The 19,054-nt window shown below is 35.8% G+C and overlaps 1 protein-coding gene across 1 annotated transcript in view; it reads left to right on the forward strand.

Annotated features, from left to right (window-relative positions):
* Nucleotides 1-19,054, forward strand: part of LOC145686403 (outer mitochondrial transmembrane helix translocase-like) — a 67,899-nt gene that overhangs the window by 33,438 nt on the left and 15,407 nt on the right. Inside the window, exons 5-6 of the mRNA XM_081759689.1 lie at nucleotides 232-428; nucleotides 17,886-18,070. Of these exons, the coding sequence (XP_081615815.1) occupies nucleotides 232-428; nucleotides 17,886-18,070 (382 nt within the window). The remainder of the gene's footprint in view (nucleotides 1-231; nucleotides 429-17,885; nucleotides 18,071-19,054) is intronic.

The raw sequence follows: 19,054 nt of genomic DNA on the forward strand, positions 1-19,054 counted from the left end.
TGTATCCTATTTGAATAGGATCTGTAGAGATCACTAAACTATATTTTCTTTGGTTAGTTTGTTTATTTTGTAATTTATAAGAAACAAACATCTAAAATTAACGTGAAATTAAACTAATTTCATTCATGTTTCCTTGTTCTTGCCTCCTATTTTTTGTCTATACAGTGTATTTTATACGCATGTTACATGTGAACTGACTCATTATGTCTTACAGCAGTGTGTTATTTTCAGATTCTTTCCTGCGAATGCGTAACACACACGACCATGAGGCTACAGCAATGATGAAAGCGCAGTTCATGTCCCTGTGGGATGGATTAATTACAGATTCCTCATGCACTGTCATTGTGATGGGTGCCACTAATAGGCCTCTCGATCTTGATCGTGCAATTGTTCGCCGAATGCCAGCCACATTCCATATTGGCATGCCAGTAAGTCTACACATAACTTAGTATGTAATTCATATACAGTACTTAAATCATTGGATGTATATCTTTGGGAGACTTAGTAACAGGGAGGTAATGCCTTAAAGAAAGTTTTCACAGAAATAAGAAACAGTAGTACAGAGTTATTTCTTAATATTCTATTATCATATGAAGGTGTGCAGAAAATGTTCCACCAAATATTCAAATTGAAGCTGAATCCTTTGTCAAGATGATTGAGAAGATTAGACTGAAAATAAAAGTATGAAGTTAGTTACATGTATGGAAGCTACAATACTCATAAGAACTATATGGTCACTAATGGTGAGGGCTCAAAATGCGTAATGCAGTTAAAAAAATAGATTAGAAGCTTGCCAGGTCTTTAGTCAGCTGAAAAGACCTCATATTGCGTATTGGTGTTTCTACTGAAGCTGTTGATAATCTACCAAGATTTTTTGTAAATGGCCTTATGGTGTTTAAAAATTAGCGTTAGAGTTCTAATGTAATAAGATATACATGTATTTCTGTCCGTTTGTGATTTAGGTGTGTGTAGGATTCTTGTGTTGTTGATGTTGCGCGTGTTTTCATATAAATGTTTTGATTTTCCAGAATAGTAGTATGATAATTTTTTTCAAATCTAATGGATTCCTTTTAGTCCAGGCATTGTGTACCTAAAATACCTTAAAGTTGGAAAATATTCCTATAAAGCTGAATTTTTCAGAATAATTTCCTTTGTTAATTTACTTTGACATATCAAAAGTCCCCTAATCTCCGACGTATGCTTCCTCTCAAAATGGCGGATAAAGATGGCGGCCATGAAATTTCAACTTGACGACTTTAAGCGACTATAACTTTTTTCTTTATGACATTTCGGATACGTATCAAGTATATATGTATACAGGAAAGACTGAAATTAAGTTTTTATGACACTTATCTTGTCAAACTTCAATTTTGGTAAGTTTAAATTTGTTATGTGTATAAAAAATATCAAACCGAATATCACTTTTTATGTTTATATTAGAAGACAAATTAAAAATGAGGAAAATTGTTTTAATAAAAGTTGAAGATAATTCTATGAGCTTTATAATGATGCATTTAATTTGCCTTTACGTAACTTGATGTAGATTCTATATAAGATTTATTATATACCTTATTATCAGGGTTTGCCCAAGTGGGCCCAGCCCGAAAAAACCCGGTGGTTTTTTTCGGGTTGGACCCACCTGAAAAAACCCACTTTAAAACCCATCTGGGTTTTTGACCTATTTGTTAGTATATTATTGATACAACTAAGGTGATCACATTGAGTGATTTTTATCAGATTTTAGACTTTCCTTGGGCGAATTAGAGGCTTTCACGTTAAGGTATACAACAACATTCAACATAAGACTTTTATAAAGTTCTGAATGCACTAAATGAATTAAAACAAAACAAAACAAAAAAAAGCTTGAGATAGTTATAGAACAAATTAATGTATGGATTATGCTTATAGCCTATTTGGAGTAAAACAAACAATTTTGTACTTTAAAAAATATTTTCCGTGAACAGTATGCTCGTCGACTTGGTGACACCGAGGGACATTATCACTCATACGCTTGACGAGTTTAAGGTCATAGGTGCCGGTACTAATAGTACATATGTAAATACATTAGCAAAACTATTAGTATAATCTCTTACCTTTGATGTAAAATACAAGATTCTTCAACTAAAATTTGATTTTCCAACAACAGTAGTTTAGTTCAGTCATTAGTTACTACTCTTCAAATAAGCACTCTGTAGAATCAACACCAGCAATAGCGTAAAAATTCTTGTCATAATGCGCGGGGTTCAGAAGACTATGTAACGCTTACTATTTCAAGTGCTGAGTTCAAATTTCCGTACTAGTGGAAGTTTTGATGTACACGCCGTGAAAGAAGTGCTCGGGAAATTCCCGAATTAAACGCAGAAGGATCGGAAATGAATACTTCAACAATAAAACAATTTATTTTACGCTTAAGCCTGCCATACGTCCCGTAAAAAAAGGGAATGTCCCGTTTTTAGGCCCGAGTGTCCCGCCTGCCCGTAAATTTAGTCGGGACAGGGAAATGTCCCGTATTTTAACTCCGTTCCATTTCTGCTATCAATATCAGCTTATTCGAAAAGTGAAAAACAAAAAATTCTGATATTGGCTGTTGCATGTAACAGTTTCGAGAAAGTTATAACACCACCCTGTTCGACTTGATAGCGAGCGAAATTTGCAATACTACTTTTTCCATTGCACTTGATGGAAACTCGGATACTCTCCGGAACATAAAAAAAAAAAGATGGCTTTGAGTGTTTCTACATTTACAAACACAGGAAAGATGACTGACATTTTCTCGAGCAACACATTAGATAAGTTAACAAGAATTATAATCTTTTTCAGAGGCTAGGGGCACAGAATTGTGCTTTGGTCCACGTCTTAGAAAAATGTAAATCTGGTTCTGACAATTACACACGACACAAGGAGAAAAATCAGCTTTTCATCAGATTAAACTGACGAACGTAATTTTGGCAGATACAGCCATGTAAATAAAAATTGCTCAACGCGCGAAAAATATTGAAAGTAGATTATACCACTAATTTAAATGATCTGCATATTGTTTTCCTGTAAAGCATTTTTATAGCGCATCTTAAGTTTTTAGGCATCTTCAGTCTATACAATTAATTGCAGGGTACGAACAGAGAAAAGCAGCTGCTGCTTAGTGAACTTCCGCCTATTATATTATTGGAAAAAATAAAATGAAATGAAATCTTTTAGTTTTTGTCTCACGGTTATGCCTGCTTTGCTCAAGGTGACGGTGATGATGAGAAATGAATGAAATGACAGAATGAAGAAAGTGGAAGGAAAAGAGAATCCCGAGAAAACCCACGAACAAGGTGTTTGTCCACCACAAAGTTCACTTGGCGCGAGCTGGGATCGAACTAGGAACCTCATGCACTAGAGGTGAACGCTCTACCACTGAGCCACCGCGGCCTGTTATACTTTTGTTCATAACCAGACTACAGTTCATTGCATTGTGTTGAAACTTAAGGAAGGGGGGATCTGAGGCGTCCCGTATTCTCATGGAGAAAATATGGCAGGTTTATTTACGCTGGAGGATGTTAATTTCATATAGGACATGTTAAAACAATTATTTATTTCATACAACATGAATTGTATCTTTGTTTTAAATTAATAGACCCCTTTTGGTATTCATACTTGGCGAACGTCAGTCAGGCTTCTGGATGACTTGATCTACATTTGTTAGTTTGTCTGCCGAGCTCCTACATGGCTATGCGGTTAGTGTACGCGTCTTCGGCGTGGGACCCGGGTTTGCTTTCCGGAGGGAGCTCATGTGGTTCGGATTTCACGTTAATCAGTAGGTCCCGTCTCATATAGCCTCGCTGCTGAAAGGAACATTAAACACAAAATCAACTCAACTCGTTTGTCTGCCTCTACCACACCCACTACAGGATACAACTTTCGGCCTTTTAAGTTAAAATTTTCAGAATACAAGCACGAGACACACTAAATTTCCTGTATAGACTTTGGCGGCATACCAACGTAAAATATCACAATGGCGGCCATTTTTTCAATACAGCAAGTATCCACGCTACGAAGCGCAATTTTCAGTCTTTTAAATTGAAATTTTGAAGGTGGAAGCACAAGATACGTTAAAGTTGCTGTATAGATTTTCTCGGCGATCGAATGTAAAATTTTAAAATGGCGGCCATTTTTTTTAAAACAGCAGTAAGTAGAAAATTGTTGCAAGTTGTGACAATGACAATCTTGAAATATAAATCACATTTTAACACTTTTACCCCAAAGACATTGAAATATTTCGAAAAAACCCGATTAAACCCGAAAATACCCTAAAAAACCCATATGGGCCCAGGTGGGTTGGGCTTTTTCAAAAAACTCCGAGTTTTTTCAAACCCTGCTTATTATGCACCTTATGTAGGCCTATACATTATTAAGATTTTTCTACATCTTCAATTTCGTTCTCAGATTTTAACCGCAAAGTATCTGCACAAAGAAACAGCTCGTTCCAAATTACCCAAGTGAAACCTCTGCCTTTCGTAATTTTGAATGTTTCCAACGTAAATACAATTGATACAGCCCTGGAAATGGGGGTAGACGAGTGTTCAAAACATAAAGAAGTTGTATTGCGATATTCACCAACCACTCTATATCAAAGGTGTAGAAATTGTCGAATCATCAGGATGCGACAGTGATCTTGGAAATGTTGTAGTTAGGTTAGGTGGATTTCACGCTATTATGTCACACCTTGGAGCAATAAGTCATACGATGTCAGGAACTGGCCTCGAACATTTATGGACTATGGTTTATGCACCAAATTCCGTTGTGCACGTGATGAGTGGTCGTGCATTTTCACGAGCAGTGAGAGCTCACATTCTAACGTTTATTGCTCTGATGAAATATATGTGAACAGCTTTCAGCCAAACAGATGAAAGTAGGGATGGCCAGTTCCGGAATTTTTACTTTCCGGAATCCGGAAAGTAAAATCCGAAAATTCGGAAAATCCGGAATTTAAAAATCCGGATTTTGGAAAAATTCCGGAATTCGAAAAAATCCGGAATTTGGAAAAAATCCGGATTTCGGAAAAATTATTTTTTTTCTTTTTGTAATCCTAAGAATTTTGTTCAAATGCAAACGAACAAATTTCCTTTTTGTAATCCTAAGAATGCATGATGCAAGTTAAGCTGAAACATCCTAAAGTATACACTAATCAATCTTTCCATGGTTAATGAGATGTAGTCCAAAAGTACGATGTACTCCTAATATTTAATTTTTGTTTTACTGTGATATTGTCCAGAGGTAAGACATATATCACACTGAAATAAACAACTTGACAGAATGAAGATGTTATCATACGTAGTTTTACAGAAAATCGTGAGAAACGAATTTTTATGAAGTTAAAATATGCGTCGCGTGTTGCCAGTGTGATGCAATTGATAACTTTTATGCTGGAATAGTCTTATTATTATTATTATTATTATTATTATTATTATTATTATTATTATTATTATTATTATTATTAATCGTTTATGTACTGTAAAAGAAAAATATGAACCGCTAAGTAGTAGATTTTATCTGTTGTTGTTTGATATCTTCTAACAGTAATAACAACCTGCTTGTAAATACGCAATGATTATCAAGGACAATGGCATATTAATGTAAGGACTACTCTGCAGACTAGCAATAAATAACAGATAAACAATAGTTGCAAAAAAAAAAAAAAAAAAAAAAAAAGTAACCAACTTGGGCACGTCAGGGGATATCCACATTGCGCATTATGTTCGTGAGAATATAGGGACGCATTGAAACTCTAGCAAAGAGCGTGGTGTTATCATGTTCGTTTGGCTAATTTTAATAAGGTGAGCCTGATGTATAAAGTTGTTAAAGTCATATTAATACTCCAAGGGCCGTACGATGGAGGCATTAACTTTAATATTAATGGCACTAATGAACACTTACTTGCTCTAACGGTTAACCTCATTTTTGAGATGATTCTTAGAAGTGGGCGTGTTGGCATGCAGTTAGAAGACCTATATCAATTATTTAAAAAGCACACGTTATCTGTGGAGTACTAACGGTTTACGTCACTATCGAACACTAACGTAGCACTAGCGACGTTTAAAGTCGAAATTGGGGTCTGACATAAGTGGCTTGTCAACTTCACGGACATTATATTTTCCTTGAATGCGAGAGTTTTGCGCCCTACCACAAAAATAGGGAAAAATGCGTCCTCAATTTATTTGCACTGGGATGTTTGCACCCTACCCCAAAAAGAGGGGAAAATGCGCCGGCTATATATTTGCACTGGGATGTTTGCGCCCTACAATTCAACTTATTTTTGTATTGTGTAAAGTAACTTCCACTCACACTTGAACTAGGCTTGCCTCTCATCGTCTCAGTGAGTCACTCCATCCGTTATAATATTCCGAACAAATGAAAAAATACAATTTTAGTTCACTAAAGGGCAATCCATACAAAATTTACAATAAAAGTATAAATGACTGATATATAATTATTTATTAATATAATCAAAGAGTATAATTTAATCTACAAAAGGCTGTTTGGCTCTACCCAGATATCTCTGTTCACAATCCTTGCGAGTTGTTTGGCTTTTCAGAACACAAAATATAGAAAAGAAAATGTAAATTGAATGTAAAATCAGTTCAGTATTATTATCAAGAAAACTATGTACAATGTGTTTACTTGCTGGAATTACACTTCAAACACACAATTGCGTTCAGTCGTTCTTTCAGAAAAAATGTTCCGGGGGGCACACTTAGTATTCCGAAGGGGGGTCACTGGTGGTACTATTCTATTTATTATTATATTACAGGCGTATTATTTTGGTCTCCTCCGAAGGGGCACTCCTGAGAGCTCTGGGGAAGCCAGTGTTGCCCCAAAATCATCTCTGGAAGGAGCAGTGATTGCGTTGATCCGTTGTGTTCTTTTGGCTTATATTGAAGTTTATTCTCCCCTTATATAGCCATAATGAAAATAAATCACAAATGGCATGGCTGTGGGGGGGAAGATTGTTTATGCTGTAATGTCAGCCCCTCCGAGCAAATGCGTAAGGTCGAATAGGTTCTTTTATTTCGCAGGGCTCGAACTTCCCGGTGGAGGTACATCGCAGGCGCAAAATTCTCGACACCGTTCGAATGACCTCGCAAGACTATATCTTTTTCAATACTTTTTTATATTCTTTTACTCGAGATTTCTTCATGGCTTCTTATTAAAATACGTACTAACATATCCTCATTTTATTGTCCAAACCAATCAATCTGGGTATGTTGTCAGTAAAATATTTAGATTGATCGAGCCCCTGGTGTGTAACCACAGTATTTCATATCATCCCCCCATTAGAAATCTTGGCTAAACGAACCAATATATGTTGCCAATAAAATACTTTAGAACGATTGAGCCCCTGGTAAATAACCACAGTATTTCGTGACAGACCCCCCTCCCCCTTCCTATTACTATATTCTAGCTACGTGTCTGACTCAGCTAATTCTCGACATTCATAACCAAGCACATATTTTCTAAAGCGGAAAATGCTCTCTAAATACCTGAGCTTATTATTTTCAGCAGATGCACAAATTGGGTAACATTCTATCTACATGAATGTTATATATGTCGATTACTGGAAACCGCTTCTCGCTATCTATTACCATATTTACAATATAATGATTAACGTTAAAACCGAAAATGGTTGATTCGTACCGCTTCCGGTTTGAATATTACATTCATCAGGGAACTCGATTCTTGACTATTGACTCTGTAAATCGTGGCCAAAATTGATGGTAATCCATCAGATAGTTCTTGAGACTGTTTGTTTCACTGACGAACAGAATGAATATATGGCTATAGAGTTTTGATAAACTAAATTCGTTAATGAGTGATGATGGAACAAATACAAGAAAGGGAACCAAGAGTACAACCGGGAAAATTTTCGAACACAAAATTAGCCATCCAAAACCCACATGTCCTGGGTTAGAATACCATAGATGAAAACTCTACTACTGAGTCTTCAATCACCCGCTTATTAGTTTTATTAATTATTATATTAATATAAATTAATGAATGCCTGCTTATGTTAATTGAACAATTACATTGTATACTTCGTAAAGTCAAAAATTATAAATTTGTATTTACTGTACATAGGTATGTTGACAAAAAGCGAACGTTATTATAATATTTGTTGAGATTTCTTTTCCTTCACTGCCTTTCGTCTGGTTAAAAAGTAGTTTGCAGCGCTTTGGAGCAGCTGCAGGTGGGAACACGATAATGTTTGAGACATACCGGCGACGTTTTTGTGTGTGAAAATAAGACCTTCCTCATAAAGCAGTAAATAAGTGCAGTAGCAATTGCCTGCGTAAGTGATAAAGACATATCCAACTACAAGAAACTAATACAAGTATATATATTCATTATTGTGTTTTTCTTTTAACAGCTACTAGCTAGGGATGGCCAATTCCAGAATTTTTACTTTCCGGAATCCGGAAAGTAAAATCGGAAAAATTCCGGATTTTTTCTAAATTCCGGATTTTTTCCGAATGTCAGAATTTTTCTGAATTCCGGATTTTTTTCTGAATTCTGGAATTTTTCCGAATTCCGGAAAACAAAATTTCCGGATTCCGGAAAATTTTGGCCATCCCTAGATGAAAGTATTGTCGACAACCTAAAAACTAGACTTTCACTCATTATGAATGGTCCCACAAGAACTGAGGAATGTTTGCTTAGCAGCAGTGAAATGAATCGTTCCAAGAAGTAATAGCTGTTTCATGTATGAAGGCTGAAGAAGTTGGACGTACAGCTAGATTGTGGTTGCAGTATTTTGAGCAACTGAAAATTATGTTACGGTTTATTAGACCAGAAAGGACTGGAGACTGGCAATTACATTTACTTGCCACAAAACTCGTACTGTCTTACTTGCATTCAACGGGTCGCATAAGTTATGCCAAGTGTGTACATTTATATGTCCAGCAAATGAAGGACTTAGAAACAAGAATGGATCCAATTGAATACGATCAATTTATGTGGCAGAAGTGACTCTTTTTGGAGTGGTGTATGAACTGGTATGGTAATTGAGAATGTCTTATGCGTCCAATGAAGATATCAGGAGATTAAAACAGGGCAGAGGTATTACAGAGAGTACTCTAGCACGGTGGATACTGACGACGACAGTTTGTCTGGATGTACGTGAAGAAGTTGAAAAGTTGTGTAGCATATATTCCTCTTCGACAGAACAACATATTGAACTCCGTGAGTCTCGACAAAGTTGTGATAGACAGGACAGGTTGACCCTTATTCACCATTTTCAGCACAAGATGACTCTGAAGACCTCATATGTGTAGCTAATGGTCTTGAATCAAATGAAGCAACAAACTGTGATTGAGCAAAGGAAGTAGGAACTAACATAATGAATAACATGTGTCGCCAGAATTTTGGTGATTTAAAGCTGCGGCGTAAAGATTGTGTCACTCGGTTTAAGGGCATCGAGAAATATCATTAAAGTTGCTGAAGATGTGCTGAAGATCAACCCTCTTCAGTTCAGTCGCGTACTTTGCTTTTTGAATTCTCAAATTGATCTCTCAAAGTATTTGTCGTATGAATTAGAAACTTTTCCTCCAGCTCTCTCCGATGAATTCTCAATGAGAAAAACACAAAAAGTCAAAGTTGTTCGATATCGTGCACTGTGTAGACTGTTCTACTAACTCGAAGTTTGTCATTGATGGTGGATTTTTACTGCATCGTGTGGTTTGGTCTTTAACACCAGCAGGTGCTATTATGTACGGCAACCTTTGCGAGAGACACATCGAATATATGCAAAGGCACTTCTCTTCATCAGCAACAATTATCGTTTTTGTTGGAAATGATTCCACAAGCACAAAAGCACTAGAAAGAGAACATCGATCATGAAAAAGACATCAGCTTCCATTGCTTGTCTACCAGAATTGAAAGTAACTGTGAAACAGGATAAATTTCTAAGAAACTCCAAAAACAAGAACAGATCTATTGTTATGCTGGCAGACTATATGGTCAAGACAGGAATTGAAGTAAAACAAGCAGAAGGTGATGCCGATCTCTTAATAGTGTCAGCTGCATATGAGATTTCCCACAAATACCAGAAAATTGTCACTGTTGTAGGCATAGACGTAGATTTACTTGTTATCCTGATGGCCAGGGTAGTACCTGAAACCCCAGTTTTCTTCTTTATGCCAAGCTCCAACTACAGACCAAATAAATGTTTTGACATTTCAGCGATTCAGAATGAACTTGTGACACCGTAGGACCGCATTCTTTTCCTCCACGCCATGCCAGGCTGTGATGCAACATCAACTCTCTACAAGAAAGGAAAGAAAAATCCATTTAAAGTACTTCAGAAGAACTCTGAACTTTCGGAATCGGTAAAAGCGTTCAATGAACCCAACACACAGTCTGAAACCATAATCAAAGTTGGAGAAAGCTTCCTTGTGTGATGAATCTTTAACATCACCACGTACATTACCAGGACAATATGAAAAAATAATAAATTCATTTTGATTTAAAAATTGCAAAATGGAAAACATCATTTGGTTAACAGGTTATTCTTGTGTATGTAGTCCAGATAGAAAGAGAAATCAGGATCCAGCATTGTCTTTTAACTCTCAGTAGCTAAATTTGAAATAGAAATCCGTTTGCTAGAAAGTAGAGTTCCGCAAACGGCAACTATATAAACTAAGGGAATGTGGGTCAAGAAGTCTCACTTCCAATATTCATATTGTGCGTGTATTTGCTGTGTGACGAAGTTCTAATCTTCAAGATTATTTGAAAACTAAATTTATCATTAACCAACCATCCACAGCAAGAGGCTTTTAAACAACATACGTAATTTTCACTTGTAATACTTCAAGACGGCTCCATGCACTAAGTCTGGTGTGCTATACAGTTACTTTCATTCGAGAGGTCCTGGATTCATTTATGGACCTTAGCCACTCTGCCTGTAGCAGTTTGGGTCACCAAGACAATGAGGAGTTGACAGCGTTCCATCACAGAGGACAGAGGAGGAGGAGCTTGTGAAGAAACCTTTTAATCACTCGAAAGACAGATATTATGGTTAGTGCGCAAAGTGCATAAAACTCCATTCGTGTGTTCATGAAGCTGGGACAGAATCAAGCGGCCAATGTAAGTAATTCTTGCAATGTAAATTTCTGAATTCAAAAGGGTGCACTCTAAAAGAAGTTTCTCTCATGAATCACTGCTAAACGACCTATCGAGTGTCTAGCTATTAATGTGTTTTGATTTCAATCAATTTTATTAATTATACTTTAAAACTAACGTGACAATGATTTCATAACTCTGGCATGTAGGTAACTAAATGTTCTTTGTGAGGATCGTTAAATCCCCAATCTTGATGTAGTTCTTTGTATAGGGCATTCACATAGCCTAAGCATACAAATAATGTGAATAAACACTCATAATCATAAAACAAAATAGTGTATCGAGTATTTCTTAAGGTAATCACCCAAAGGTTGAAGAAAGGCACGAATCTAGTTGTAATAAATTAAACAAAAGAGCTTAGTATTTGTAAAACAGATTTTCCTTTAAGTGTGTATTGTCGGTGACCAAGAGCTCAGTCACTTTGAAAGAAAAATTTATTTACATATTTGGGCAGCATAGCTTGTTGCCTCTCTTAAAGGAAATTAATCTTACCCTGCCAAAGTTAAAGTTTATAGTCCGGTCTCTCGTAAACTACCACTACTACTACAAAATTGTAATAGTAATATCTCACTTGTAAGCTTACATGGAGGAAACTCTTGTGACGGCCTAAACAAACTTCGTCGTGTACTTTCTTCAGAACTAGTGTCTAGGCAATCAATTTCAGAGAATTTCCAGCTAGCAACGCTACCTCCAACAGAGGCTGCTGTTTGTCAACACTCGCTGACTGTCAAGTACAGCAGTGGTAGGGAATCGTCTTGATCCACTCGACTGGGGATGGACTTTAAAATTAAAGAACTTCTTACTTTGATCTACTGCAAACAGCAACTCTTCAGCTAAATGTGAAAGTCGTTCTACTAGTCTGCAACATTCTCAAATGTGTGAAAACTGTCTGGGGATTGAGTGTGAAAATACAGAAATTGTTTATGAATCTGAAAACGAAATTGAAGATGTAGAAATTTTTTTCGTTCCTTAATAGTGTATAAATAAGGTACATAATAAGATATATAATAAATCTTATAAAGAATCTACATCAAGTTACATAAAGGCAAATTAAATGTATCATTTTAAAGCTCATAAAATTTATCTTCAACTTTTATTAAAACAATTTTCCTCCAACTTTTATTAAAACAATTTTCCTCATTTCTAATTCGTCTTCTAATATAAACATAAAAAAGTGATATTTGGTTTGATATTTTTTATACACATAACAAATTTAAACTTATCAAAATTGAAATTTGACAAGATAAGTATCATAAAAACTTAATTTCAATCTTTCCTATATACTTGATACGTATCCAAAAATATGATAAAGAAAAAAGTTATAGTCGCTTAAAGTCGTCAAGTTGAAATTTCATGGTCGCCATCTTTATCCGCCATTTTGAGAGGAAGCACACGTCGGAGAATAGGGGACTTTTGATATGACAAAGTACATTAACAAAGGAAATTATTCTGAAATTTTTTTCTCAACTTTTTCCTAATATGCCTGGACTATTTAGTTAGTTTTTGTTTTTAACATTACTTTCTGTCATGCCTCGTATTTGTTTAGACATTAAGAAGTTGCAAGAGCCCTCTTGGAATAGGCGCGGAAAACTTGAAATCGGTTCCCGATAGAACTCGTTCGAATCCCATGATAAATTACGCTTCCACATCTTGTATAGCTTTGGCTGAAACGGAACGTTTAAACTTCAAATCAAATCAATTAAGTTGCACCATAAGCAAGTATCAAGACACTCGGTGGTCCGTGAAATACTTTTGTACGACAAAAAACAGACTTTTCTGTGGTAAGATCTTGTGATATCTCAACCCAGATGTTTAGGTTTTCACTTGCAGATTTTTGCAGAACAAAATCCAAATATTTGTATTGGATACAGTATCCTATCATTGAAAATTTTCAGCATACAAAAGTTACTGCAGTGGCTAGGAAATATCTATAGTTCTTTACAAAGCAACTTCTGAATGTCTGAACAGATATGAGATATAATAAAACGCATCATTACAGCAAGAGTTAAGGAGCACATTAAGAATGAAAAAATAATAACATGACTACTAGTTAATAAAGCTGTATTTGAAAAAAAAAAAAAAAAAAAACTCAGCACCAGTAATGTAAAACTTCTACATAATCTGAGTTACGGATTTAAGTAATAAGAAATTTATTTTCTATTTCCACTTGAGAGTTTTTTCATTCGAACTACATATATATGAAGTTCAAACTAACTGCGATGTAATGTTTCATTTCGGCACAATGACCAACCAAAATTTGTTGAAAAATATACACGAAGTGTAACAAATACTCTGTATTATTATTATTATTATTATTATTATTATTATTATTAATAATAATAATAATAATAATAATAATAATAATAATAATAATAATAATAATAATAATAAATAAATAAATAAAAATGGTAAATTCGTACATTCTGACACTTACCGCAATGCTCCTGGTATGGTCATCATCTTCGAAGTAGCCTCTTTGGCATTCTCACACTTTTGCAATCGCTGGTACCACAGTTGGTAACAATACTGGCAGTTATTCTCTGTGTTCACGCAGATCTTCTGTTAGCGATTTGAATTCTTCAACTGAGGCAAAACGTATTCCCGTGTTGCCAGGCGTTAATAGTACTGGTGAATTCAGGAATGCTCATGAAAGTAATGTTTTCACACGCCGAAAGTTCCCTGATAAACAGAACCTTATGGGCTGGTGTGTAGTCTGTCCAAAATTCATCCATTTTTTCACAGTTGAGACCACTTTCTGTTCACTTTTTCTCATAGTCTGGTCAAAACCTCAACAAAGTAGTACTGATTGAATGTCTCCTCAGTAGGAAACCCTCTCAAAATTACAATTCTATGAATATCGAAAAATACAAATAGCATTACCTTAAATTCTGAGCGTGATGGGTACTTTTCTTTTTTTTTCGATATGAAGGAACAGACTCTTCCACTGCATGGATTGTCGTTTAGACTCAGAATTGTGACGTTAAGTGAAAGTCCATGTTTCGTCTAAAGTTATTACAGTTTCGGAGTTTATTCATCGTCGGTGCTTGTAATGTGTCCGCACACAATTTTTACGGCACTTTACTTGTTCCTATGAGAGATGTTTCGGCACACCTTGGCACATATTTTCCACATGTTTATTTATTTATTTTATTTTATTTTATTTATTTATTTATTTATTTATTTATTATTTATTTTTTTATTTTTTATTTTATTTTATTTTTTTTATTTTTTTGCGCCGGACAGATTCCTTGTCAAAGTCAACCACTGCACACACACGCACAGAAATCTTTGGTTACTTCTGATAACCTCGTGTACTTCGTTGATGTTAATATTGTGTCAGTAGTTGAAGACCGTGGTCTTCCGCAACGATCATTGTCTTTAACACTTTTCCTCCCTGCCGATAACTGTTTATGGCACTGAAAGACTTGTACCCCCGTAACCGCACGTCTCAGTCAGCATTCTGAATATTCTGGTGACTCTAAGTTTCACAAGAAACTTTATATTAATCGTTTGTTCCACTTTCAGAGTAGCCAGTTTTGTGACACAGCACAGTTACGTTTATCTGGGATGGCGTCTTATTCGGAACTGCCAACGTCTGGCGAGTCTGAACTTTGTGCAGACGGTGGAGAGGATTAGTGGGATTTACTGCAACTTCTTCCGTTTATGAGATACAGATTTATTTATTTATTTGTGTGTGTGTCGCCCCGTATTTCAAGCAACTGTATTCTGTAACCGTGTAATAACTTTGTTGTAAGGACATCATGTGCTAATCATTACAACTTACTGCCCATCTCTTCACGATAAATATTTTCCCTGAAACTTCATATTTAAATCCTTGAGCTGTATTCCCCTAACTGTCACGTCTATAAACAATGTTATTCTTCATATATTTTCAGTATTCTTCATGGATTCTACATCGAAGGTCGTCGGGATCGTAATACGGCAAATTATGGATGCGTTAAAATATCAAATAGTACTTTTGAAAAAGTGGATACTTTCAAATATCTAGGATCAATATTAACAGACGAAAACTATATTCATGAAGAAATTAAATGCCGACTAAAAGCAGGGAATTCATGTTACTATTCAGTTTAGGATCTCTTGTCGTCACGAATTCTGTCGGGAAATTTGAAGCTTAAAATATATAAAACGATAATCATGCCTGTTGTTCTGTATGGTTGCGAAATATGGCCGCTTACTCTGAGGGAAGAACGTAGATTGAAAGTATTTGAGAACAAGATCGTGAGACGAATATTCGGACCCAAGAGAACCGGGAATGGGGAATGGCGGAAACTTCATAACGAGGAACTATATAATTTATAGGTGTACCGAACATTGTTAGAGTCATCAAATTTAGGAGGCTCAGGTGGGCAGGTCATGTTGCCAGAATGGAAGGAAGTAGGAACGCTTTCAAAGTCTTAACTGGAAGACCAATCGGAAAACGACCATTAGGAAGACCTAACCGGAGATGGGTGGACAATATTAAGATGGATCTCGCAGAAATAAGAATAGAAAGTAGAAACTGGATTCAGTTTGCTAGGGACAGAAGTCAGTGGAGAGCTTTTGTGAACGCGGCATTAAACCTCCGGGTTCCATAGCCACAGAGTTAGTATTTTCAGTTTTAATTTCCTTCGTTATTAGTGGTGACAAGAGGTTCTGTGCAGACTAGTATCACGACTTTCCCAATATTCATGTATCATTTTTCCATCATTAACTTGGTTTAATTTTCCGACCAGGCCTGAGTATTTAAATTCATTCATTTCCTCTACATTAATTCTGTTGAAGACTACATTTTGTAGTTTCCGTAGTTACTTCTCAACACACTAATAAAATACCAAAAGATAAAAGTAGAAGGTTACAGTAATATTTATTACAGATGGAACTCTTTTGGAACAGTACCACTGGAAAAATTTCAAGAACCTTATGAAACGAAATTTTAAAAGATTTTCGGTAATTGTAATGAATATCATGTCGTATATTTTTATTCTCAAACATAATTAAGATTTCTCGTAGAATCGTAAACTGTTAATATTTAAAATATGTCGTAGATTCAAAACTAGATCTATCGGATTTTTACACCGGCATTTTCACTTAGTGGCAAGATGATTAAGTTTAGGGGTGAGGGAATACCTCGACAAAACATATTGTTACAATGAAGGTTTACTACAGAATCTGTGAAAGTCTCCCAGGTTAGGTTTTTGAATTTACGTATATTACGATTACTACCACGAGGGTTGCACTGAAAGTTTCGGGAAAATGATAGAACGCAAGAACATCAAAGTACAGCAATTTTTTATTGCTTTTCAAAATACCCCCTTCCCTGTGCAGCAATGCATTGTTTCATGCGATAGAACATCATCTTGAAACAGTTACGCTACTCCGAAGTTGATACCTGTGAAACGTGCAGTTTGTATGCCTCGATGGCTTCTTGTGTACTTCTAAACCGCTTCCCACGTAGCATATTCTTGATTGTTGGGAACAAAAAGAAATTACTGCTAAATCAGAGGAATAGGTCGGATGTGTCATGACTTCAGCGTTTCCCTGGTCCAGAAAATCACCTGTGGCAGTTGCTGTGTTTGAGCTGGCATTGTTATGATACAGAATGATTCGACGGTTGGGGTTGGATTATCTTCTCACATTGCGTACTTCTGGTAGACATATGGTTGTGTACCATTGTGTATTGACTATACTACGATTCTCCAGTGAGACAGTTGCAGTATAATTTGTTTGAAGACACTGCGTGCACGAACAACTTCGGTTGGTTTAGGTTCATCGCGGAACATCCGCACAGCAGATTGTCACTTTGTTTCCGGTTCGTATGCATAAGTCCACGTTTCATCACCTGTTACAATGTTGAACGCCAAATTAGATGATCCAGACTTTTCGTCATAGCTTTGCACCGCTTCACACTTGCGTATCTTTTGTGCTTGAGTTAAATTGTGTGAGATCCAACGAGCGCAATGTTTTTTCCACACCTAAATGATCATGCAATATTGTTTGTATTTGGCTCATGCCAATGCCTAAGGTCTCCTGAATTTTGCGAGAAGTCACATGTCGATCAGTGTTAATTAATTCACGAACAACTTTAATGTTTTTGGGCACAATAGCTATCGATGGACGACCTACACGATCCTCATCACTCAGGCTGACCCGACCACATCTGAATTCTTTAAACCGCCTGTAAATCGTCGTCTGAGATGGGGCATCAACACGAAAAGTAGCAGTCATCCGACGAACACACTCTTGCTGTGTTAACCCTGGGCGAAAATCATAAAAAAAATAATGGCATGGAAGTGCTCTCTCCTCAGATCCATTTTTTTATCACAACCACCTCACTTCAAACTGGTGCCCTGCAACGACAAAGATTGCGAGTTATATACGGTTTTGCATTTAGACTGAACAAAGATGACAGTTTATAACTACAACAAAGTTTAACAGATTACATTGTTCCCAGTACGTGATTCCCGAAGCTTTCAATTTTAAACCTCGTATTATATGAATTGATTGGAGTATAACGCGCTTTTAGCACTGAGACCATACAGAATTGGACGTGTTACGTAAGGTGTAGCCGAACTTTTATCCCATTTAGGATCGAACTCAAGATCACAATCACGTAAAAGACAAGCCGTTAACCACTTGGCCGTGATGGAGCCGTTGAAGTATGTTAGTGTTTGCAATGATTCCACTACCGTTTACTTGTGTATTTATTTATGTGCTTGTTCCTTTTGCAGAATAAAAAGCAACGATATCAGATACTAAAGCTTATCCTGAACAGCGAACCGGTTGCCGAAGATGTAGACCTAAACCGAATGGCTACTCTGACAGAAAACTTCTCTGGTTCAGATTTACGAGAGCTGTGCCGAAACGCATCTGTGTACAGAGTTCGAGATTTCATGAGATCAGGTGGAGATAAAGAGTAAGTATCTTGTAGTGCCTGTATGTTGACTTGCTTATCAATATAATGTTTATATTAAAAACAGGCGTAAGGAGAATTGTATAAAAATTCCTTTGAATCAAAATATAACTATCATACGTGGATAGCAGAATGTAAATCTATTGAAATGTGGCTACAAGTTGTATAAGTATTCGTTTGCAAGTGACACCACTTTATCTTTAACAGCATGGTCTTTGTCTACTGCAACACTGGTTATTACTTACCTTTCTTGCATTTACATAAATTTTGGTTTATTTATATGTGTGTACTGTGAAAAAAATAAAAATAATAAATTTCCACCTCCATTTTGCGACTTCCTGTAAAAGTTGATTTTGGAATTTTTACTTTGTTAGTTTGTTAATACAACATGCAGAAAGAGGCTTTCTGTTCATATAATTAATGACCGTAGTTTTTGCAAGTATATTTACTGATACTGTTGAAGTGCATTGTCATTACTTTGAAGTAATTAATAGACATAGTGGAAGCAAAGTTAACTGATGTTGACGCTTTTCCAACAAGTATTGTCAGCTGATGAGAATTTCCCAAAATTGAGAGTTCAAGAATATTTTTGAAAAAAAGAAGACGATGACAAGATTTTATATAAAGATTAATTCATTTCCGCATTTTGCATAGAAGGAGTGAAAGTTAGCACAGCTTAAATGTTGCATTAGTTCCATTGCCACAAATAATATCTTTCTATTGCTTTTAGAATTTATAGTCTTATAAAGTTCTAAACAAGGAGTAAAAATAAACAGAAAGAACATTGAAGTTGGAGAAATGACTAATACCAAAAAAAATAAATAAATAAATAAAATAAAAATAAAAAAAAAATAAAAAAAAAAGTTTCAAAAGCTCCCCTCTGTATGCAGTAAGCAAGAGCAAATGTTCATCGTTTTCCTATGAAATTTTTAAAGAATAATTTCAGTATGGATTGTACTACGTGTTTTAAGTATTCATTTACTTTTT

Source organism: Thermobia domestica, chromosome 5, assembly GCF_964235325.1.
Source record: "Thermobia domestica chromosome 5, izTheDome1.hap1.1, whole genome shotgun sequence".
Classification (NCBI taxonomy): domain Eukaryota; kingdom Metazoa; phylum Arthropoda; class Insecta; order Zygentoma; family Lepismatidae; genus Thermobia; species Thermobia domestica.